The sequence below is a fragment of the Molothrus ater genome, chromosome 16 (genome assembly GCF_012460135.2).
Source record: "Molothrus ater isolate BHLD 08-10-18 breed brown headed cowbird chromosome 16, BPBGC_Mater_1.1, whole genome shotgun sequence".
NCBI classification, from domain to species: Eukaryota; Metazoa; Chordata; class Aves; order Passeriformes; family Icteridae; genus Molothrus; species Molothrus ater.
Window position 1 is genome coordinate 2,062,493 of NC_050493.2, and position 24,915 is coordinate 2,087,407.

The 24,915-nt window shown below is 49.6% G+C and overlaps 1 protein-coding gene across 1 annotated transcript in view; it reads left to right on the plus strand.

Annotated features, from left to right (window-relative positions):
* LOC118692511 (voltage-dependent T-type calcium channel subunit alpha-1H) overlaps positions 1-24,915 on the plus strand; it is a 111,204-nt gene that overhangs the window by 66,526 nt on the left and 19,763 nt on the right. Inside the window, 14 exon segments of the mRNA XM_036392387.1 lie at positions 1,380-1,470; positions 2,821-3,029; positions 6,139-6,175; positions 6,178-6,572; positions 8,358-8,458; positions 8,790-8,913; positions 9,032-9,100; positions 9,210-9,394; positions 11,284-11,410; positions 11,665-11,790; positions 12,271-12,360; positions 13,105-13,318; positions 21,274-21,425; positions 24,366-24,475. Of these exon segments, the coding sequence (XP_036248280.1) occupies positions 1,380-1,470; positions 2,821-3,029; positions 6,139-6,175; positions 6,178-6,572; positions 8,358-8,458; positions 8,790-8,913; positions 9,032-9,100; positions 9,210-9,394; positions 11,284-11,410; positions 11,665-11,790; positions 12,271-12,360; positions 13,105-13,318; positions 21,274-21,425; positions 24,366-24,475 (2,030 nt within the window).

Sequence of the window (24,915 nt, forward strand, 5' to 3'; positions counted from 1 at the left end):
GGGCTGTTCTGAGCAGTCACAGGAGGCACTGAGGGGAATTTCTCCTCCATTTGCTCAGGTGTTTCTTTTATTTATCTGGAGATGGACTCCTGGGATAGCTGAGAGCTGCCCTTGACTCAGAACCATCAGCAGGGCTTCAGCAAGGGCACTAAAATTGTCCTGTGAAGCACAGCACACGCTCTCAGCCTGATCCCAGCTGCTGATCTGCCTCTGGAGCAAGTTTGCCAGGAGTTTTCCTAGAGGAGAACACACTTAAATGGCCACAAACCCATTTTTAGTACATTTGTGTTTAGTACAAGTAGCCAGACTTCAAACAGGGCCATAATTGCATATTTATGTTTACACCGTTCCCATGTCATTTTGAAATCCCCCCCCAGAGCTGCTCTGGGAGAGCAGGCAAACCTCCCAAAATTGTGCAGATCTTTCATCCACTCTGCACTGGTGTTTCTGCTGTGAAACAAAGATGAATCAGGGAGCTCGAGCCGTTCAGTCATCCTGGCTGCAGCTCTTGGCAATAAATCCCAGCAAAGTGAAGTTCATTGCCACTTCAGCACCGTGCCTCTGGAAACTGGGGGGGTTTGTCCAGGCACCAGGCAAGGAACTCTGCTCCTCTCTCTGGGATCAGCCCTTTCATCCAGCCCTTTGCTGTCAGTTTGCACAGATCTCTGCAGTGCTGAGGAATCCAGGCAGAGCCCTGCTGGCATCCTGCTGGAATCCCTCCCTGAGCAAGGAGAACGTGAGGATGGCTCCTCTGTCCCAGGCTGATCATTTCTGGTTGCAGATCTGTCCAAAACCAGCGGGACTCCCAGGAGGAAAGGCAGGGTGAGGGTGGCTGCTCCCTGTCCTGAGCTGCTGCAGGGCTGCCAGGCAAACTGGCCCCATGCCCTCTGCCTCAGGTTGCCAAGAGATTTCCCAAAACAATCCCAGCCAGCACAGAGAGAGCAAATCAGGCTTTCCAGATCTAAGTCAATTTGAAAGTGCTGTCAAACAGAGAATTAAAACCCTCTGACACCCTTTGACATCAAACCCTAAGTGCTTTCAGCAGGGATCACGGAGAGAGCAAACAAGGAGCCCCACCATGCCAGGTTTTTCAGTCATTCCTGCAATTCCAGCTGCTCTGGAATGTTTTCCCCTGGGATTTGCTGTTCCTGGAGCAGTGTAGGAAGCACAGAGACACGGCAGGGACATGGTGACAACCACAGCATGGTCCTTTCTGTCCAAATGAGTGAAAACAAAGGAGAGGGACTTGCCTGGGATCATTTCCAGGGTGGTCTCAGAGGGAATTTGGCATCAACCACCCACGGGGAGCAGAGGTAGCTCAGAGCTGCTGAGGAATCCTAATGAATTGGGTCTGTTAATTACCCTCCTCCTCTCTGCAGGGAGATGCCAACAGGTCAGACACAGATGAGGACAAGACATCTGCCAACTTCGAGGACGAGTTTGAGAAGCTGAAAGACCTCAGAGCAACAGGTGGGGCTTTGTGTCTGCATTTTCCTGGGAATCTGGGAGCTACAGCTCTGCTTCCACAATGCAAGAATCCAGTTAATTTAGCAATTAATCTGACTGCAAAGTCACCAGAGCAGCTCTGCAAAGTGTAGGGGAGGCTAAATGAGCACTGATATTTCCTTTAGACAGATGTTTTTCTAATTTCAACGTTCCCCAAGAATTTTTAGCTGTGTCTCCTCCCTCCTCCTGCACCATTAGCACAGAGTGCTTTGCTGACAGCAATGTTCTCACCCCACTTCTCGGCAGCTTTTCCAATCAATCAAGTTCTCATCTGTTCCTTTTGGTTTCCCACACAAAATGCATTTGGGTGAGGTTTGATGGATGGAAAATGTTGCTGCTCATTTGTGTTCCAGGAGGGTCTGGCAGTCGATTTGAGGGGAGGCCCACAGTGCTCTGGTGTACCAAAAACATGGAATTGGAGGTGACAGCCTTCACTTTGCAGCCAGAGGGGTGACAAAAAGGGATCACACATTTTAACAGTGAATGATGGCAAACAGGAGCCTCTTCAGCTCCTGCTTCCTTTGATTCCCAGCTTGGGCTCTGTGAGGATCCCTCCAAACGCTTCTAAACCAGGATTTTTCTCAGCCAAGGAGATGCTGGTTGTGGGGAGCGAGTGGAATTCAGCTGAGGAAGGGGCAGAGTCACTTGTTGGGGAAGCAGAGGTCCCTTCCAAGCCAAGCCATTCCATAATTCCACAATTCCTTTGGAGGACACTGAGTTCCCAAAGGCCCCTGAAGAGGTCGTGGCGTTCACCTGATGCATTTCAACACCTTGGGGGGATCTCACTGCCCACAGCTGCACCTGGCAGAGCTCCTGGAGGTCCCCAGGAGCAGTGTCCCCTCACGTGGTGTCCTCTGTTATTGTATTTGCAGGGTGCCCCGTGGCAGGAAGGAATGATGAATCTGACTCCATCTTCTCAGAAGGCTAATTCTTTTTTTAAGATACTATATTATATTAAAGATATATTATAAATATAAAAATATTATATTAAACCGTACTAAAGAATACAGAAAGGATACTTACAGAAAGCTAAAAAGATAATAATGAAAACTCGTTACTCTTTCCAGGGTCCCAACACAGCCTGACCCTGACTGGCCAATAAGTCAAAACAATTCACATGAGACCAATGAAACAATCACCTGTGGGTAAACAATCTCCCACCACATTCCAAAGCAGCAAAACACAGGAGAAGCAAATCAGATAATTCTTGTTTTCATTTCTCTCTGCGGCTTCTCAGCTTCCCAGCAGCCAAACCCTAGGCAAAGGGAATTTTCCAGAGAACATGAGTGTGCCACTTTGTCCCCTTCCCTGCAGAGATGAAGATGTACTCGCTGGCTGTCACCCCCAACGGGCACCTGGAGGGCAGGGGGGCCATGCCCCCGCCCATCATCCTGCGCACGGCCGCCACCCCCATGCCCACCCCAAAGTGCTCCCCACACCTGGACTCCCTGCACGCCCTCGGCGACTCGAGGAGAGGCAGCAACGCCTCGCTGGACCCCACGGGCTACGACCAGAAGTCCTTGGTAAGTCCTTGCTTCCTAGTCCTGGGTCCTAGTCCTTGGTAGGTTCTTGTGGCCCACAGGTGACACAGGGTGCTGTGGGGTCTTGGTTTCCAGGTGGTGGTGGGATGTTCTGGGGTGGAAGGGACCCACAAGGATTGAGGGAACGGCCCTGACAGGGGTTGATCCCATAAGTTTGGTGTTGTCGGCACCGGCTGAGCTCAGCTTAGGGTCATGTGGGATACTGGGGACAGGCGTTGCTGGAAATGAAAAGGAGGGTGGTGGAGGGGGGAAATGAGTAGAAAGACAGGGGGAGAACAGAGCTGGGGTGTGCAGTGCTGGGGCAGGGCAGGGCAGCAGAACAGCCAGGGACGGAGAGCCCATGGAAAGGGGAAACAGGGATGTACCAGGATCCAGGGTTTTCCTGCCTCCCTGGAAGCCCTTGCCAAACTATCTCACTGGAGAGCCATAACCTGAACGAGTCCAGCTACCCCTGACCCCTCAGAGGAGGAGCAGGAATCTTTTCCAGCCACACCAGCCATCTGGGGTGTCTTGGAGAAGCTGTCAGGTGTTCTGTGAGGGTGAGACCTGCAGTCCCCCTGGTGTTTTGGGGCTGCATCTGGAATTTACTCCATGTCAGGGGAATGAAGCATTTTCCCTTGAGCTCTGGTGACAGTCCCACAGCCCTGTTGGAGGGGAAATCAGGGGAACAAGGGATGAGGGGGTTTGGAATGAGGAGATGGGATGAGATGATCCTCAAGGTCCCTTCCAAGCTAATTCCACGATTCCTTTGGAAGGCACTGAGTCCCCACAGAGGTTGTGACATTCACCCGATGCCAGGATCCGGCTGAGCTGCTGCTCTGGCAGCCGTGCCTGCAGCAGGGGGGTGGGAGGGCAGCTCTGGGCACACAGGGAGCAGAGGCAGCAGGCAGAGTGGATTTCTGCTGCTGTTTATCCATCCCACTCCTCTGCTCCAGAGCTGCGAGATCATGTTCAAATCAAGGCAGCAGACCGTGAAGGCACCTCACGCCCAGGCACAGCCACCATCCCCCTTGCTAAGCTGCTTAGTCAACCTAATGCCTTTGAAAAGCAAACAGAGCTGACTGCTGTTTGCCTTGGGCTTTCATGGCATTGCAAGCTGCTGGACAGGGATGTTCATCCTTCCAATCCTTTCTCAGGGAGCACGGCAGTGCCACCAGCCAGAGGCAGGGGAAGCAGGCAGGGCTGCACTGAGGAGAGGAGGAGGAGGAGGAAGGCAGTTTGCCTTGGTTTGTGCTGGGGGGAAGCCATGGAAGGAAAAGGAGTTTTCCTCCTGGCTTTTCTGCACTGACCTTAAGCTCTCTCATCCTGGGAATTGCCTGTACCTGACCAAGAGTGCAGACAGGCACTGAAATTTGTGGAGGAGGAACATTCACTCCACTTCCTCACACGGCAAATGGGAGGAAAGTAATGGAAATAGGGGCACAATTCCCACCAGGCACTTAGGTGACTCATGTTCCCTTTGGAAGGCAGGGAAGTTGCGAGCTGAAACTACCAGAACACGAGCAAAGTTCAGCAAAATGCCACTTATTGACATCTTTGGGTTCATTTTTATGGGGAGTTGGTGTTGCCAGGGAGTCACCAGGACAGAGGGTTGGAAGCTGTGCTCCAGGTGTGGTCCAGGACCACCTTCAGTGTGGTCCTGGCTGGGTGCTCCCATCTCAAGGCTGGAATCAGAGTGGTGCCCTGTTGGTTTTGCACCATGGCAGTGATATTTTAACAGACGCTGCTAACAGTTTCTTTTGTGTTTGACAAAAACCTTATCAGTAATTATCTTTGAGAATTAACAATCTGTTAACTACTGAGAAAGCTGTCACTCCTTTATGAACATGCATGTAAAAAACGAATAGATGTTGGGAACTTCCCTCTTTTGCTTTGGAAGCAGGTAAACCCACCACATTAATTAGTACATTAACCAAGAAACCTCAAATCAAGAACCTAAACCACTACACGGGAAGGGGAGGCCGTGACTTTCACCAATCTGGGCAAAACTCCCCAATCCTTTGGGGGCAAACAACCCCTCCCTCCCTCCCTGTGGGAATCTATAAAGTCAGAGGGTTTTGGGAGAGCTGCAAAAGGCAGCCTCAGAGACAGCAGAACTGTGGTTAGAGCCAAGCAGGAGCCATGAGATTGGTCAGCAGAAAAATTCTGTCAGAAGTAGAAAAGTAAGGACAAATAGAACAATGGTCTGTGTATTAACGCTTGTCTGGAATAACTCCCTAAGCTCCAGAAAAGTTTATCTAGCGAGATACTGGGAAGTCTAAGCTTAATAATGGAGCTCTGTGCATTGTGTTTCAAGGCCTACAAGCAGGTATTTGAAATGAGCAAGCATTTTTTTACCCAAAGGTACGTGTGCTTATAGTGGTTGGATGGAACTGCTGTCAATGTGTTTTTGCTTTGTGTTATTGGTCAAAAAACTTTTAAAGTGAGTTGCAACATTAAGTTCTTGGTCTGCTGCCTGGGATGTGAGCTAATGGCATCTTCTCATTGTCATAACCATGTAATGAGGCTGATGCTGGAAAATAAAACAGCTCAAGGTGTTAGCATTCAAAAACACATAATCACATAAGCAATTGTATGCGGTGCTTTTTATTAAGAGCTCTGGGTGTCAGGAGTATTCAACTCAAATCTGACTCCAACCATACATTCGAGATGATGGCGTTTTTATATTCTATGATTATATAACTTTCATGTTAATTATTAAACTTATATTGTTCTATTGTATACATAGATTTCAGTTAAGCATGGCTTCTCATGGTTCCCCCTTAAATTTCTAACATAGTTTCTCGTGAATCTTCTTATGATTATACAATAATTATATTTAGTTACTAAACAATCATCACATCTAACAATTATATCATTTATCATACTGCTTACGCAGGTGCAGTGATCTGAGAAAACACAAAGCCTAACATTTTCAAAGTCTATCTTTAACATTTTCCAGGGCTCCACTATCAAAGGCACGTTCCTAGCAGTCCCATCCCATTGGTGATTTGTACATAGCCATAAATGGTGCCCTCTCCAAGGCTTGCCTTTCACACCTTTCCCAAAACCCTCCGATTTCACGGATTCCCACACCTCCCTTCTCTCCCAGTCCAGCCTCCGCAGCTCCCCCTGCGCCAACTGGGCCACCGCAGCAACTGGGGCAGCCGCCGCTCCAGCTGGAACAGCCTGGGCCGGGCGCCGAGCCTCAAGAAGAAGAGCCAGTCGGGAGAGCGGGAATCGCTGCTCTCCGGAGAGGGCAAGGGCAGCACGGACGACGACTCGGACGACGCCAAGTCCAGCTCGCCCAGCCGGCCCTCGCCGCCACGCCGGGCAGAGTCCCTGGATCGCCGCGGCTCCCAGGAGCTGCTGCCCGAGCTGCTGAGGGTGCCCTCCGTGCGCCAGCTCGGGCCCGGCCCCGCCGCCCTGCTGCCCGCAGAGTTCCGCGGCTGCAACGGCAAGATGGGCCTCGGTGGCGCCGAGCTCTTCCTCAGGGTGGACGGGCACAAGGAGGATGCGCTGGACTACGAGGATGACGTGGAGGATGTGAGTGCTGAGGGGTCTCGGGTTTTGGTTGCTAATTGCTGCCCCCAGGATGTGCGGGATGTCTCTGTTTTGGCACGCACGGCTGAAGAACGAGTCTGGACTCTTCACTTTTCGGTCTTGAAGTTGTTTATTAATTCTTATCTATAAAATTTTCTTTCTGCCCAACCGAGGTCTGCTCAGCAGGGCAGCCACGGGCACTCTGACCGCCCCCGAGGTGGTGTTGTCCTTTTATACTACAAACTACATAAAACATATTTACACTTAATTCCCAATACCCATCACCTATGTTAGACAGTGCACTTCTACTCTAAACCAATCCCAAAGTGCCAACATCAGAGCAGAAAATGGAGAACAACAAGAAGAAGAAAGGCTGGACACGCCCAAGTTCCTCCATCTTGTCCCCACAACCCCCATACCAAAAATCCTAAAATCTACATTTTCACCCTGTGATAATTTTATTATTATACTATTCAAACTTCTGTGACTTTCAGGTCCTCATACAAAGCTGGTAACTCGCTCCAGGGGTCATAAGCAAACCCACAGGTGCTCTGGGCTGTGCCAGGGTCTCTGAGCCCCCCGGCAGGGTCCTCAGCAACTCTGGGCACCTGGAGGGATGCACTGAGTTCCGACAGAGGGAGATGGGGGCTCGTGGGATTTCCATTCCTAAAAGGATGGATGGATCCAGTAGCATTTCTGCAGACCTCTTCTGTCAGGCTCAAAGGGCAGCAGGACTGTTTGTTCTTCAGCTTTAAGCTGTTGCACTCAAATTGCACTCACCCCACATCCTTTACATTGCATGGCTATAAAGTCGTAGTTTGTTTTTAAACTATGGAAATCTGACATGGAAATGTGTTATCCTGAGCTGAGGGATGGGCCTTTGCTTCCTGAAAGATCCCTTTTTTCAGAGATCTTTTTAGGCCTGTGTTGTATTTGCAGGGAAATGCCCTGATGAAGGCAGGAATGATGAATCTGACTCCATGTTCTCAGAAGGCTGATTTATTACTTTATGATACTATATTATATTAAAGAATACTATACTATGCCAAAGAATACAGAAAGGGTACTTACTAAATGCTAACAAGATAATAATGAAAACTTGTGACTCTTTCCAAAGTCTTGACACAGCTTGGCCCTGATTGGCCAAAGAGTCAAAACATCTCACACCAAAATCCAATGAAACAACCACCTGTGGGTAATGAACCTCCAAACACATTCCAAAGCAGCAAAACACAGGAGAAGTAAATGAGATAAGAATTGTTTTCCTTTTCTCTGAGGCTTCTCAGCTTCCCAGGAGAAAAATCCTGGGTGAAGGGATTTTTTCAGAGAATGTGAATGCCACAGGCCTGTGACAATCCCATGAGATAAAACTTCCTTTTTTTCCCAAAAATGCCTCATTTTTGGGCCAATTGGGATTATCCCTCTCCAAAATTAGCTGCTGACACAACAGGCTTTACTCACAGGAGCTGTTTGGTGTCATGAAAGCTTGGAAGCCTAAAAAGAGATGTTTTCCACTTCACTTTTTGGTTGCTTGAGGCCTTTTTGGGTTTGGCACAGGTCTGTATCTCCAAAACGACGCCTTCCCAGAAGTCTTGCTTTATCCTGTCCATCTCTTCCCTTTTTCCATCCCTTTCCTCCTTATTTTCCTGGACAAATGTGATACTGGCCACCACAGCTCTGTCCCAAAAGCTGTGACCGCCTACAGACACAATAAAAAGCCATTTACTGAAAGTTGAAGAGGCAGGAAAATAAAAGAGGAAGAAAAGGTGTTCCTTCTTTTTTACCCAGAGTTATTGCTACCGGATCCGCAAAGCCCTGGAGCCCTACAAACCCCAGTGGTGCAAGACTCACGAGAACTGGTCCCTCTACTTGTTCTCCCCACAGAACAGGTAAGAAATTCCAGTGAAATTCCAGCTCAGCAGGGGTTTGAGGTAATGGAATATTGCCTTCCTAGCCAGTCTCCCCTTGGGAAAAATCCTTCAGAGTTTTAGAAATCCAGTTCCTGATTTTGAGGTAGAGTTTTCAGTTCAGTGTGGTTCACCCCGTTGCTGTCAGTGGTTTAGCCGGCATTAGTAATAATTAATAATTAATGATAATCATGGCCAAAGCCTGGGGAGATGCTGCCTCACCACTTGGGCCGGTGCTGGTTTTGGGTTTTTGGGGAGGAGCCTACTCCTGACCCAAACTTCTGAAGGATCTGATTTTCCCACCTCTCTCCAGGTTCCGAGTGACGTGCCAGAAGGTCATTGCCCACAAAATGTTTGACCACGTGGTGCTGGTCTTCATCTTCCTCAACTGCATCACCATAGCTCTGGAGAGACCAGACATCGACCCCCTGAGCACGGTGAGAGGCATTTCCTTCCTCCATCCCCCATCCAGATCTTCATCTCCTCAGGACCGGACCCTGCAAGATAAATGTTGGGTTTCTGACTCGTGTCTCTTTGTTGGTCTGTGTTTTCCAGGAGAGGATATTCCTCAGTGTCTCTAATTACATCTTTACTGCCATCTTCGTGGTTGAAATGATGGTTAAGGTAATTAGAGCTTCATCCCATGGCCCAGAGAAAATTCTGGCAAAGAGCAGACCATGCCAGAGTCATGATCTGGGTGAAGATTTCAACGTCTCCCTTCTCCTGGCTGCAGGTGGTGGCTCTTGGCTTTTTCTCTGGGGAGAACACGTACCTGCAGAGCAGCTGGAACGTCCTGGATGGAGTGCTGGTCTTTGTGTCCATCATTGACATCATTGTGTCCATGGCATCAGCAGGAGGAGCCAAAATCCTGGGAGTCCTTCGTGTGCTGAGGCTTCTGCGGACCCTGAGACCTCTCCGGTATGGGCTGATAAATCAGAGAGTTTGGGAAATGCACAAGGTCTTGCTGAATACCTTAAAAAACTGAAATACAACACGGATAGAAACATCTTTGGGGATCTCTAAACTCGGTGAGAAATTGTTTGAAAACAGTGAAATGAGTTCAGATTCATCTTCTCCAGCTCGGACACGAATGGCTGGAGTTTGGAGTGAGAGGTGTGGTCAGAATCCAGAGTGAGGGCAGTCAGAGCCTCCTCCACACTGCAGTTTTATCATCCCTTCCCAAATTACTCTTTCCAAATCCTTCTTCAACTGCACAACCTCACAGGCATTCCCCAGCAAAGAGGGATTTGCAGTTGAACAGGTGCTGATGAGGATTTGATAAGCTCCAGCATCCTTCTGAGGATTTGATAAGCTCCAGCATCCTTCCCTGCTCTCCTGACCCTGCCAAGCATCCCTGCAAAGCAGCTCCTCCCTCAGCCAGGCACAGGAGGGAAGAGCTTCCAGTGTTAGAGAACAGGAGTAAAGATAATCTGTATTTTGGTTATGATTACACAATAAAGAGGGATAATGCTTGAGGGGGATTTGGATCAGCTCCTGTTCTGGTTTTGTACTGCTTGGCAATAAACAGGAGCCTTTTTTAACTGAAATTGCAGGGGAATGAGACAGTCACCTCCAAAAACCTGGAAACTTTCTGGGACAAAGCTGTGCTGGTGAGAGTGATAGGAAGAGGGAATCTTTTAAACCACAAGAACAACAGCTCTTTGTGCTCTGTGTCACCTTAGTGACCAGGAAATCAGTGCTTCTGGCTCCTTGCTGTTCTGCTGGTGGCACCAGGGTCCCCTGGCAGTGCTGGCTCCCCAGGACACCCTGGACAATTCACCACGTGTGACCCACAGAAGTGGGAACAGAATTCAGGGCACGGGCAGTTCATGAGGAAAGGGGAGGGGGAAAGGGGGAATTGGTCTTTGAGAATAACTAGGCCAGATCCTATGAATAGAAAGGAATTCATCACCTCTCACCACGGCCTCACTGAGCACAGGATGGCTCCAGGGACCATTCCTAACACTTTGGAGGTGCAGTTCAGTCTCCACATGATGTCTCTCAAACAAGACCCTGTGGAAAAGCAGCACAAAACGCTTTTCTCTGGGCTTGGCAGGCACAAGGCATCACTATCCACGTGAGCTGCAGCTCCCTGCAAGGACTCACCCTCTACAAGCCAATCCTAAAAACAACTTTGATGTTTTTCAGGCAAAACTCCCACCTGGCCCTTCCTAGGAAAGCTTGGCTTGGGCTGGTTCCACTGCCACATCCCCAGGGCAGGGCAGGGCATGCCCCAGGCTCTCCTCCAGGAAAGCAACACCCCAAACCTGCCTCAGAGCACACCAGGAATCTGCTTCCCAACGGGACTGACCCTTTGGCTGTGGAGCTGCTGATCACAGGCTCCTGTTAGCTAAGAGCCAGCTCAGGAACTAATTAAGAAACAAATTGGAATTACTCTGTTTGGAAAGTTGTCATGGCCACTGCTGCAGGAGGAGCACCAGACGTGCTCTCCAGGCCCACTGGGAAGAGGTTCACGTGTTGGGAGAGAAAGGAGGGTCCTGCCTGTGTCCCTGGGCTGGGATCAGAGCCCTTGGAGGGATCAGGCTCCTGGAGTGAGGTACAAACCTCCCACAGTGGGAGCTCTGTGATACCCTGCCCAAAGGGAGTCTCCCCTCCTCACTCTGCCCAGCTGTCACTGTTTGAATTCCATCCGATGGGATTGGGAATGTTCTGGTTGTCTGAAGAATTCCCTGCCTGCAGGTAGAGGAGGGTTGGGCCAGCCCCAGAGAGCAGAGGAGAAGCAGCTGGGTGATAACAGGACATACATAAAAATTGAAAGTTTAATTGTCTTGACTTTTTTTTTCCAGAGTCATCAGCAGAGCCCCAGGTCTGAAGCTGGTGGTGGAAACCTTGATCTCCTCCTTGAGGCCTATTGGGAATATTGTTCTCATCTGCTGTGCTTTCTTCATTATCTTTGGGATTTTAGGGGTCCAGGTAAAGTATTTCCCTCCCCTGTAAGTGACTGCTGCTTTTCTCACAAGCTGGGGTGGAGGTGGAAATAATGAGCTGAAATGCCTCCAAAGGAAGGTTTCAGTTTGGGAAGAAGAGCCAGGCTTTAGGAGAAATGGTCCAGGGTGGGGTTGGCAGCTGCTCCAGCAAGGATCTCAGGGAACAGACTTTTCAAAGCTAAGCTGCTTATTTTTTGTTCTTTTTTTTTTTTTTTTTTAAATTTGTGTTCTCAAATGCAGCTTTTTAAAGGCAAGTTCTACTACTGTGATGGCCCTGATGTCAAAAACATCACCACGAAGGCTGACTGCACCAACGCTCACTACAAATGGGTCCGGAGGAAGTACAACTTCGACAACTTGGGGCAGGTAAAGTCCTCCCTGCAGGGCTTTTCTGTGCCAGCTCTTCATGGATGGACACTTGAAATGTGTGGCTTCAGGAGGGTGTGGAGCCTCCATCATAGGAAGTTTCCAAAACTGATCTTGCAATCATCTACCAGTGGGTTCATGTTTGCACTCGGTGATCTTTGAGGGCTTTTCCATCCTTGGTCATTCTATGACTTTATCTAGGAATCTCTGTCTTTTACCCTAAATGCATAAATATGGATCAGATCAATTCTTGATCTCTTGCTATAGTCATACAATTCCTTGGCTTTAGGAGTGTTGTCCCAAAGCCACTACTTTGGGATGCAATCCCTCTTATTCTCTAGATTTCTTGCTCTTCCCTTTGCAAATGAAGAAAATGAAGTGCTTCACATGGCTGAAAAGCAGGCCAGGCCATAGGAGGAGTTGGGAGCTCCTTCTCTGGGGGCTGAAAGGCAAGACCAACCCCTTCTGTCCATTTTGCAGGCCCTGATGTCCCTGTTTGTCCTCTCCTCCAAGGACGGCTGGGTGAACATCATGTACGACGGGCTGGATGCCGTGGGCATTGACCAACAGGTACCTGTCCTGCAGAGCCCACCTGTGCTCCTCTCTCCAGCCTCAGGCCTGGGCACTCCAGGGTTTTTGAAATCCCAGGAAGCAGCAGAGCTGTAGAACCTCCTTGAGGTTCCTTTTGCTCATTGAGCTGCCAGTTTTCCAGTTTTTGGAGTTGCTTTTCCATGGCTGCTTCCCATGTAGGACAAGCTCTGGCCTGTCCTACATGAGGGGATGTAGAATGAATTAGAATGAGGGTGCTTGAGGATGGGAAACCACCAGGAATGTTGTGGGAAAGGCATTCAGTTTGTGAGTTTTATGGCATTTTCCGTGGGAAGTCGAGTCTCGCATGAGTAGGACCCACCCAGAGCCACAGTAACACTTTGGACTTCATTTCCCCCACTTCTGAGGATCTGGTAACAACTGAGAAACATTAAGCAGGAGCCCACATCTGAAAAAATTAAAAATCTGGAGCCTATCTTTAGCTGAAACAATCTTGCTGGTGGGATGATTCTCATCCACTGCGATTTAGCTGAAGCTGTGTGAAATAAATACCAAAATAATCAAATCCCGTAAGGCAGTTTTGGGTGGGCTTTGTACCAAACTGTAAAATTTTAGTCAGTGAGAAGGTGAATGGGAGGAAAATACTTAGGGAAAATCCTCCTCCCAGTGCTCCCCTGCTCCCCACACAACTTACTGCTCCAAAAAAACTGACTCAACCCACCCGCTCTGTGCCGCTTCTCCCTCGTTTTTCCCTCCCTCCCCCAGCCCATCCAGAACCACAACCCTTGGATGCTGCTCTACTTCATCTCCTTCCTGCTCATCGTCAGCTTCTTCGTGCTCAACATGTTCGTGGGGGTGGTGGTGGAGAACTTCCACAAGTGCCGGCAGCACCAGGAGGCGGAGGAGGCGCGGCGCCGGGAGGAGAAGCGGCTGCGGCGCCTGGAGAAAAAGCGCAGGAGTAAGGAGATGTACCTGTCTGGTCGGTAGAGTGCCTTACAAACCAAAATCTTTCTGAGCCCTGCCTGCTCCCAAAGCAAGATTTCCTTTTAGTTTTGGGGTTGTGGTTTTTTTTTGTTTTGTTCTTTGGGTTCACGAGGTTGTGTTGTTTCGTTACCTCTTTGGCGGTGCCTTAAGGCTCGGGCTGGTTGGTGACACCTTGGGATTGTCCTGGTGGGAAATGTCACCTTTTCACTTGGCTGGGGGGCAAATGCTCCTCCAGCAGAGTCCTCCTGGCAAGGCCACACTGTCCCAAGCACCGAGGGACAGGGGTGAACAGTTTCCCTGCTCCCCCTGTGCCTGGAGGCCACTCCCAGGCTCCCCCGTGCCTTAACGCACCGCCTGCACCTGAGGATGGTGGTGGGCTTTGGTTTGGGGATTCTTTTCTCAGCTGAACCAGTGCTGATGCTGTTTGGGAGTCCTGGAGCATGGCCCCGCATGCCACAGACACTGCATGGGGGCATGGACAGAGCCTGGGGACAGCAGGGAGCCCCAGGGTGGGGCTGCAGGGAGGATTCCTCTTGGGAACATGTCCGTGACAGGAGATGCTCGTCCCATCCCAGGCTGGAACTCAGTCCTGGGACTCGTTTTGTCCTTGGAACACTGGCCAGGGGCAGGGCCTTTAGCCAAAAAAGGCCTTTAGCCAAAAAAGGTCTTCAGCTAAAAAAGGCCTTTAGCCAAAATTTCCTTCTCAGTGGATCTCATAGGGACCATCAAACCCTAAACCCACCTGAGCCTGTGCTCCTTTCCTGCCCCAAACCTGCCCATTCCCACCTCCCCTGGGCAGGCTGCCCCTGGGAGGGTATTCCCAGGAAATCTGCCAGGAAAGCAGCCCCAGCTTTCCCAGAAGTTTCAGTGAGCAGGGAGAGCCTGCCAGGCATTTTTGAGGAGTGAGCAAACCTGGCTTGGCCGCTGAGATCAAAGCTGAGCTTAGTCAGAGGTAAGGCTGAGCTTTGCTGGCCCTGTCTGCTTGCAGCAGTGCTGTGACTCTGCCTGGCCGTGTCATTCTCCTGGAAGGACCAAATATTGTGACAAATTGCTGGTGTCCCACACATCAAGCCATGGATATCCATTTCCAGCTGGAAAAGCAGCCCAGCTCCAGGGACACAGCACAGGCTGTGCTGGGAGAAATCCCATCCCATTCCCTGCTTCCCTCCAGGCCTGGGGCAGGAGCTGTGTCCCTCACAGCCCCTCTCCTGCTCGCCTGGTGCTCCTTGGTGGAGCCAGGGGACACCTCAGCACTAAATGGTGGCACTGCTGTCCCCACAGGACCTCAATGACACCGCAGGGAGGGCCAAGCCCTTTTGATTTTAGCCAGTTGTGAGTTCAGTGCCTGGCTCAAAATGAAATCCAGCTCAGACACTGAGTCTCTCCAGAGATTTCCAAGAGTTCAAATGCAATTTTCTGTCCCTTTTCCCATTTAGCTTTGGGAGCGTGAGGGTGGAAATACTGAAGGCAGCATTTCCAGCACAGGGAGGAGAATCAGTTTTAGGGTCCCAGGGGTCCTCCTTGTGCAGCTTTTACCCCAATGTCCTGCAATGTCCTGACCTAAAAGACATTCAGATAAACTCAAAGTTTATATGAAATTTAAAAAAAAAAAGCAATTTTAAGCATCCTTTGAGAGAACAGGGGCACAGGTATGGAGGCACAGCTCAGTTCCTGATTAGGAAATAAATCTTATTAAAGCCTGGCTGTGACTCCACAGCTCAGACACAGAAAGAGCCAGTCCCTGTCAAAGTGATGGACACTGTGACATTGTCCCTCTTTATCCACCACCTCCAAGGAGCTATTTCAGCCCAGCCATTGCACAGATGAGCCTTGTAACATTTCATGGAGAGCACACAGGGAGGAGGACAGATTTCTGGAAGGGGATCAAGTCAATAGAGCAGCTGAGAAGTGAAATATTTGGCCATGTGCTGGGCTTCCAGAAGGTTCCCTGAAAATGTCTGGCTCTACCTGCAAGGACAGCTTGGCATCCAAACTGGAGCTGTTAACAAGGTGAACCCAAATACCTGCTGCACTTTTGGGAAATTGCTGTTTCCATTTCAAGGGATGTATTTTTGTTTCAGCTGGGAGAGGTTTGAACCTCCTGGGTGGTTTAGGTGACTAATGGATTCGGTGAAAAAAAACCATGGCAGACTCAGAAAGATGCGAGCTGTGGCTGTGGGCAGTGTGTGTGTGCTCGTGGAGCTGTGGGATCTGCATGGTGGCAGCAGCTGGCAGCTTCCTCTGCTTCCATGTGTCCCCTTCCACTGCTTCCATGTGTCCCAGCACTCTGTGTCACCCCTGTGGAGCAGCCTGGTCACCCCAGGGAGAGGAGGGAGGAATGTGGGGAGGCTGGCAGAGATCCCTTCCTTTTCCTCAGTCAGCATTCCCAGCGCTGGGCAGAGCAGGAGAGGAGGAAGGATTTGTGTTTTAGCAGGAGGAAAATCCAGCCTAGACCACAAATGCACCCTCTGGGCTTGCTGTCTGCCTGGCACCTTGTCTGTGTGTCCTGTCCCCTGTCTGTGGTGTCCCCTGGGGATTGAGGGCTGGGGGATCTGTCCCTTCCTGCACACACAAAAATGCACCACGGAGCTGTGCCAGGCTGGGAATGGGTTAAAGCTCAGCTGGGTGATCTGGGTGCCAATCCTAGGCTGGGTCCAGGATTTAGGACCTGGCAGAGGATTGTTCTGTGGAAAATACAACTCTGGGAATGAGTTAAACCTCAGCTGGGTGATCTGGGTACCAATCCCAGGCTGGATCCAGGATCTGGGGCTTGGCAGAGGGATTGTCTGTGGAAAATACAACTCTGGGAATGGGATAAACCTCAGCTGGGTGATCTGGGTACCAATCCCAGGCTGGGTCCAGGATTTGGAGCCTGGCAGAGGATTGTTCTGTGGAAAATACAACTCTGGGAATGGGTTAAACCTCAGCTGGGTGATCCTGGATACCAATCCCAGGCTGGATCCAGGATTTGGTGTCTGGGAACACAGCAGAGGAATTGTTTCATGAAGAACACAGCCCTGGAGTGGGTTAAACCTCAGATGAGTGGTCTTAGGCACCAATCCCAGGCTGGATCCAGGATCTGGAGCCTGGCACCTTGAGGGATTTCTCCATGGAGGACTCAGCCCTGCAGCAGGACCCAGCTCCTTCTCAGGTGGGATGGGGAGGCATCACCTGCTTTGGGGTGATTTTTCAGCAGAAAGGTCCCTCTGAGCCCCATTCTGTGCTGTCACTACCTCAGATCTTTCCAAAACATTTCTCCTTTCCCATCTGAGGGCCACTTTGCTGCAGGGATTGGCAGCAGGTTCACTCTGCTCAAGGAGAGCAAGAGGGCAGGGGATGAGGACACTGAGAAATGCATTTGATGTGGTTTTAAAAGCTCAGTGAACTTTTTTATATGAAGGGGAAAAAAAAAATCAAGATAAACCAGAATATTTTTCCTGATGCTGTCCCTGCTCCATCCATTCCATGCAAGTGTAATTTAACAATCCTGCTGCTCTCAGCCTTTTAATGAGCTTCTCAGAAGACACAGACCCAAAGCAGCCTCCTCAGATTAAAGGTTTTCATTAAAAACACGTGGAGCAGCTTGATCTGCTCTGGCTGTGGGATCCAAACCCAGCCCTCCTGGATCTGCTGCCAGCTCAGCCCTGGCCTTCAGGGGCTGCAGGAGGGTCTGGGTGACACTGGGGGCAGAAAGCAGAGCAGGAAAAGCTGGGAAAGCTGGGGATCCCAGCTCTAGCTGGGAGCAGGCTGCCTTTCAGTGGTGTCCCTTCAGGAAGACCCCAAAAATTGAGAATTCAGAAATACTTTTTCCTGATTACAGCTCTGTGAGAGGAGAGTGGCCACAAATCTGTTCCTCCAAGGTTTTTCCCACCAGAGCTGGGAACTGTGGAAGGATGAGGGAAATTTTAAGCCCCAGCAGAGGTGCCTTTCAAAGCAGTGACTGCAAAGCTTTCTCTAGAGGGTGGCACATGGTGATCTTTGAATTTAAACAACCCTCTCTGTGTCCAGCAGAATCACTTGAGCTGGAACTGAAATTCTGGGTGCTGTATCCTTGAGGGTTCAGAGTTTGCAAGCAGGGAATTCTCAAACCCTGGTGCTTGTTTTTCCAGGCAGCTGCAGGTACAGAGCTGCTCTGTTCCAGGCATGAATAACCCCATTAGGGCTTTCTAATGTTTCATGCAGAGCATTGTAATGGAGGAGCTGGAGCTGGGAATTGTAATGCCAACTAAAAATGCTTTTAAGCCAGGGGAGGACGGGGCTTCATTAATTTCCATGTCAGCAGAACCACAAGCAAAGTTGAAATACTCTGCAGAGAGGTGAGATTCAAGTATTAGCCAGCATCTAAAAGCAGGGGGAGGAAAGGCTGGGATTTTCCTTTTTTCATCTGTTTGATGGTTGCTTTTCTTCCCTCCTGCCCTTCCACCAGTTCAAACCAGCAGCTGAAGGGAAACTTGGCTGTGTTTGATGGAGAGAGAGCATTTACAGAGCGTGGAGTGCCAGGACAAGGGGAATGCATGCCCACTGCCAGAGGGTTCTGGGATTTTGGGAAGGAATTCCTCCCTGGGAGGGTAGAAAGGGGCTGAAATAGAATTCCCAGAGAAGCTGGGGCTGTCCCTGGATCCCTGGAAGTGTCCAAGGCCAGGCTGGGATGGTGGAAGGTGTCCCTGCCCATGGCAGGGCTGGAATGGGATGGGCTTTAAGCTCCCTTTCAACCCAAACCATCCTGAAATTCTATGAAAATGGACAAAAACCTACAAGAACCCCAACGTGCCCAGGCAGGATGGGGCTTGGAGCAGCCTGGGATGGTGGAAGGCATCCCTGCCACATCCCTGGGCTCATCCCTGGGCACATCCCGGCTCCCTCCAGGGACATCCCAGCTCCCTCCAGGGACATCCCAACTCCTTGGGCACATCCTGGCTCCCTCCAGGCACATCCCAGCTCCCTCTGGGCTCATCCCTGGGCACATCCCTGGGCTCATCCTGCTCCTTCCAGGCACATCCCAGCTTATCCCTGGGCACATCCTCCAGCTCCCTCTGGGCACATTCCTGTGCTCATCCCTGGGCACATTCCTGCTCTCTGGGCACATCCTGGCTCCCTCCGGGCACATCCCTCCAGGCACATTCCTGCCCTCCCGGGGCACATCCTTGGACACATCCTTGTGCTCATCCCTGCTCCCTCTGGGCCCATCCCAGCTCCCTCTGCCAGCCTGGCACGGGCAGCATCTCCTGGAGTGGACACTGCATGGGGTCCCCCCGAGCACGGCCCTGCTGCATGTGGTTATTGTCACCTCTGTCACCTCCCTGCCAGCTCTCCTTGGATGTTTCCCCGTGCTGGAGCTCGTTCCCTGTCCCTTGCTCTGCCTTTGGGCTGTGTGCATCCCAGAGGAGCCAGGCTGCACCTGCAGCTCCCTCGGGTTAAGCCTGTCCTGAGTTTTCCCAGCAGGAATTTGGGCAGGGCTGAGAGAGACCTGTGGGACCCCTCTGTGCTGTGGGACAGAGCCACCTCTGGGTCTGCTGCTTCCTCCTGGGGTTTTCCTCTCCAGCCCATGGGCAGGAGGAGCTCTGATGCTGCCAGAGAACTGAGGAGGTTTTCAGCTCAGTGCCTGGCAGTGGAAAATGTCTTCTTGTGATTCTCCTTCTGTGATTAGTTGATAAAACAGAATAAACACCTGATCTTTTGCTGAATGGTGAATAAATCGGGCATTTGGGCAGGTGAGGGGTGGTTAAAACCACCTACAACCTCTTTTCCGTATGTGTGCCAGCTCATCTCCTGGAATCCATTAATCAACCATTCAGCATTAATAAATAGTCCCTTAATATAACATTTAACTATTAAGGCCGTTCTCAGACCTCCCAAGGAGTTATCAGCACTCCCAAGAAGACATTTCCCTAAAAATAATAATAAAAAAAAAAGGACAAGGATGTTGTAATCCTGAAAACACATGAAAGCACATTGTACAGGCTGAAATAAATATTATACTGCAATGTTTTTATTATTATTTTTCAGGCAGGCTGAGCTCAGTAGCACAGACAGCCCCAGCAGTCCAAGATGACTCGTAGGATTAAGACACATGAAAGCAACAGAAAAAAAAATGTATTCAAAAACAACTCTTGTTGCTTTCATCTTGTTTTTCCACACCCCTTAGCAGAGCAAAAACAAAAGCCTTGGTGACCCTGGTCAGAAGGAAATGTTTTTCAAATGCCTCCACTGTACTTTTAACTACCAGAAAAAAAAAATGTAGTTGAAAGGGAGCTGCAGATTCTGTTTCCCTTTATCCAATTAATTTTAAGGGTTTGGATTCTGATCTGGAATTGGTTGCACCCAAAAAAAAAATACCAAAAAACCTCCCACATTTCAAGAGTCCTTCCATCTGAAAGGTATTAGCAGGATGAGAGGAGTGGGAGATGGATTTCAGGAGGGCACTGAGTGCTTCTGAACTGATTCCCCTCCTTATTGTCAAGGTGAAGCAACTTTTTCTGAGCTCTTCATGCATTAAAAGCTGAACTTGCTGAAATATTTGTAAAATCTCCTCTCTGTGAGGAACTATCCTGCTCTGACTCGGCGTGACCTCAGTGTCTCTCCCACTTGTGAAATCCACAGTAATGCTGCCTTGGCCTTGTGTAAACTCAGAATATTTACATTGCTGCAGTTTGAAAGGAATTTGAGTGCCCACAGCCATCCCTGTGGTCACACTTTCATTGGAGAGAGGCACAGGCAGTAAATGCAGTCCTGGGGTCCAAACACCCTCCTTGGAACGCTCCCAGCAATTTGGTCACAGGCAGAAATTTCCACATTTTGAAGAGAAAAAAAGGAGGAATCCCAGCCAGAGGCAGAGATATAAAATTCATGTGAATAGTTTGAGATGCAGCCATGCCCTGAGCCCCAGATATATTGTTTAATTACCTATTTTATAAATATAAATGTACATTTCTTTTTCCAGAGGAGCTTGTGCTGGTTGTCCTGGCAGAGCCAAGCGCTTTGTGGCTGTGTCCTGTGTGCTCCCATCCCTCAGGAATGCCCTGCTGCTTTTCCTTAAACCTCCCAAAGGCCCCAAAAAACCTTCTGGAGCTCGGGGCATGTTCTCCTCCCAGCTGGGATATTCCTGGCACCTGCAGGACTGAGAGAGACGAGCGCTGCCCCAGCTTTGCTGGGTTTGAAGCTTTTCCCTTGGCTTTGAGTCCTGTGTCCATCCTGCTCCTCCCCTGCTGCCCATGCCAGGAGGAGACTGAGGGACAGGGGGAAAGACCTGGCTGGCACCAGAGGCTGCTCACCCCAAAAACCCCACTGGGCTGTGGTGGGAGCAGAATGAGTCAGGGATCACTCAAAAATTATACAGGGATCACTCAGGGATCACACAGGAATATTTCAGGAATCACTCAGGGATTACTCAGGAATCACTCAGGGATCACTCAAGAATTACACAGGGATCAATCAGGGATCACTCAGGAATCAATCAGGGATCACTCAGAAATTACACAAGAATCAGGGATCGCTCAGGTATCACACAGGAATATTTCAGGAATCACTCAGGAATCTCACGAATTACACAAGAATCAATCAGGGATCACTCAGGGATCACACAGAGATCCCACAGGGGTCACACAGGGACAACACAAGAATCACACAGGAATTACACAGGGATCACACAGGAATCACTCAGAAATTACACAGGGATAACACAGGGATCACTCAGAAATTACACAGAGATCCCACAGGGGTCACACAGGGATAGCACAGGGATCACTCAGGGATCACTCAGGAATTACACAGGAATCAGTCGGGGATCACAGGAACTACAGGGCTCACACAGGAATCACTCAGCCACTCCCCATGGTTTGCCCACCTTTGTTCCCCACCCTGTGTCCAGCTGGGAGTGACTCCAGGCCCCGTGCTGGTGGCCAGCAGCCCTGCAGCCCCCTGGGCTCATGGCTGTCCCCTGTGTCCCCACAGAGGCCCAGCGCAGGCCCTACTACGCCGACTACTCCCCGGCCAGGAGGTACATCCACAGCCTGTGCACCAGCCACTACCTGGACCTCTTCATCACCTTCATCATCGGTGTCAACGTCATCACCATGTCCATGGAGCACTACAACCAGCCCAAGGTAGGAGCCGCCCCCAGCAGGGCTGCCTTGGGAGGAAACTGGCCATGGGGACACTCCCAGTGATGTTTTAGGGTTTAGATTTTATGGTTTTAATGTGTTTGTAATGCTGCAGTTCTTCAGTGTAGAACTCTGGTGTAGCGCTACAGCCAGCCCAAGGTAGGAGCTGCACCCAACCGGGCTCCCCTGGGAGGAAATTGGCCATGGGGACACTCCCAGTGATGTTTTAGGTTTTAGATTTTAGATGGTTTAGATTTTTAGATATTTTAGATTTTATGTTTTTCACATATTTGGAATGCTGCAGTTCTTTAGTGTAGAGCTCCAAGCTCTAGTGTAGCACTACAGCCAGCCCAAGGTAGGAGCTGCCCCCAGCAGGGCTGCCTTGGGAGGAAATTTGCCATGGGGACACTCCCAGCAATGTTCTAGGTTTTAGATTTTAGATGGTTTAGATTTTTTAGATTTTTAGATGTTTCAGATTTTATGTGTTCCATGAATTTGTAATGCTGCAGTTCTTTAGTGTAGAACTCTAGTGTAGCACTACAGCCAGCCCAAGGTAGGAGCTGCCCCCAGCAGGGCTGCCTTGGGAGGAAATTTGCCATAGGGACACTCCCAGTGATGTTTTAGGGTTTAGATTTTAGATGGTTTAGATTTTTAGACGTTTTAGATTTTATGTTTTACATGTATTTGTAATGCTGCAGTTCTTTAGTGTAGAACTCCAAGCTCTAGTGTAGCACTACAACCAGCCCAAGGTAGGAGCTGCACCCAGCAGGCTCCCCTGGAAGGAAATTGGCCATGGGGACACTCCCAGCAATGTTTTAAGGTTTTAGTTTTTATGTTTTCCATGTATTTGTAATGCTGAAGTTCTTTAGAACTCTAAACTCCATGTGCAGCGTGAGCTGCTGCTTTCCCATTTTGGGCAGACACAACAATTCCTCTCCAGGCCTGGAAATCAAGGACACCTCACTGGCTCAGGGCCCAGAAATGTAAACAAAAGTGAGTTGGGGGCAAGAAACTTGAGGAAAATGACTTCATTACCTGGAGCAGTAATTGGCAGATTAACCCCCAATATGCAAATGGCCCAGACTCATAGAAGTGTCAAAACCCCTGACCTGTGGTCCATTTTTGAGTGTAGCCTTTGTCAGCCCTAAAGGTACCTGAAGGCCCTTCAATAAATAGAAACACTTTTTATCCCCTAATTTTGTCCAGCCTCTGTTTTTAGGTAGCCCCAAAAAGGCATCCCCAGTTTTTGGGGAACCTCAGCACTCTGATCCAGCTCTGCCATTCGGGAGTCACTGCCTCAGGCAAAACCTCCATTTCCCTGCTTTGGGTAAAAAAACCCAGCTAATGGAGAGTGAATTAAGCTTTTACCAGGAAAAGACCAATCTAAATATTTCCTGCCCTGATCCCAAACCTGACTGAGCCTCACAGTGGAAAACAGTCCAGAGTTTTAGAACATTCCATTAACAGATATAAACTCAGAGCTACAGCATGCAGAGTGTTCTTTTCCTCAATGAATTCTGAATAAACTGAATTTAAAAGTACAATCCTCACTTTTTTAATGTATTATAAAATCATTCTCCCCTCAGAACACCTTTGACATAAATCAGAGGGGCTGATAGATAAATTTATATCAATTTATACATTTTCCATCTATAAATTTTCCATTTCGTTATCATTTATGAAGCTCTGGCTCAGCATTTACTTTTCCAACATTGCATGGCAACCTGCAAATGCCTCCTGGATGCTGAGCCAGGGGGTAACGTGTGTGTGTGTGTGTGTTTTACACCAGGGTAATTCCATGGAAATGTTTTTTATCCAGGTTAGGTTTTATTTACTCTTGGTTTATGTTCACTTAACACAGAGTTGTAAATCCAAATGCAAACGGTCCCAAACGATGGCAGAAGTCAGGCTCAGGCTTTGGATGGAACAGGAAATTGTCCTGTGTTTTTTAAGCTGCCATTTTATTTCAGGTACTGGTACAAAAATAGGGATTGTTGCCAACACCTAAGAAACTCCCAGCTCCCATTCCCAAAAACCAGGGCATGCCCTGGTGACCTCACTGTGTGTGGGGTCAGCAAAGCCAGGCATCACACAGAGGGGACAAAAAGAGCTTTCCTGTGCCCTGGGGTTTCCTGCAGCCTCCTCTGTCACATTTATTTCCATTTTTGTCCGGTTTGATGCTCACAATTCCCACTTTTTATTGGAAATTCAGAGTCCTGCCCTACACTAAACTAAACCCCCCTTCCCTCCCTCCTGTTCCCCAATCCCTCCCCACCCCAAGAGCTGCTCCCCCCCACTTCAGCTTGTCTATTTTAAGATTCCCCACAAGATTCCTTTGCTATTGTTGGCCCCCAGCTCCAATGAAATCCATTATAAACACTCATCATGCCCAAGTATAAACACTGTGGATTCCTGACTTCCGAGGGCGGCTCCGGGGACAGCGGGAGCACTGCACCAAATATGGACACGCTTTGCCCAGCTCTGGAGATGCCCCATTTTTCAACAAGGAAAGGTTTCATCCATCTCCAAGGTTTATTTATTTTCCTCAGCTTTTTAAGCAAAGCCTTTGTCCCCAGGGCTGGAATCAGGAATGATCCATCAAGGCTTTTCTTCTCCCCAAGGCTGGGCACTTCAGACCAAGGAATCTTCAGGAGATGGGGAAGGGGGGAATTTTTTCCTGTCTGGCCCAGACTGAACAATTTGTGCACTGAGCTTGAACCTGACATTTTTAGCAGAACTAATCTCAGTGCTTTGGAGGGTTTTGTTTGACTCAGGGGCTAAGCCTTTATTTGAGTTCTGCTGGGTGATTTAGTGAGCTCCGCAAGCCTTTATGACTTTATTCCTGAAATTTCTGTGCTCCTCTCACCCTGCTCCTTGCCAATCCCTCCATGGGGGTCTAGGAAGGGATAACTGGGCTGGCCTAACTGGGATCTGTCTTTCCAGTCCCTGGATGAAGCCCTCAAGTACTGCAACTACGTGTTCACCATCGTCTTTGTGTTCGAGGCGCTGCTCAAGCTGGTGGCCTTTGGTTTCCGGAGGTTTTTTAAGGACAGGTGAGAGCATTTTGGACCCCTGCGGATTTGGGATTCAGGGCTGGACTGACCCAATTTCAGAGCCAGATTCTGGGGAGGTGTAGCAGCACTGTGGTGACACAGGAAGAGCCCAGGGCTGGCTCTCAGTGGGTGCAAACTTTGTAGTGTAAGAGCTGAAAATCCTGAGAAGTGCTGGCGGTGCTTTGCAGAAGGAATTCAGGAAATCTCCCCCAAATTCCAGATGCATCTTTTCCCCCAGGATTTCCCTTTCCACCAGGCCTGAGCAGCTCAGCTTAGAGGTCAGAAACACTTCCCAGTCAGCTCCCAGTCACCTCCCAGATTTTGTAGCTCGAAGGTGTCTGTGCCAGCTGCTCTGAGCTGGTTTTGTACCACCTAAAAATCACAGGCCCAGATGAGAATGAGGAGATGTGTGGGAAATAAATTTGTAGAAGATTTTAAAA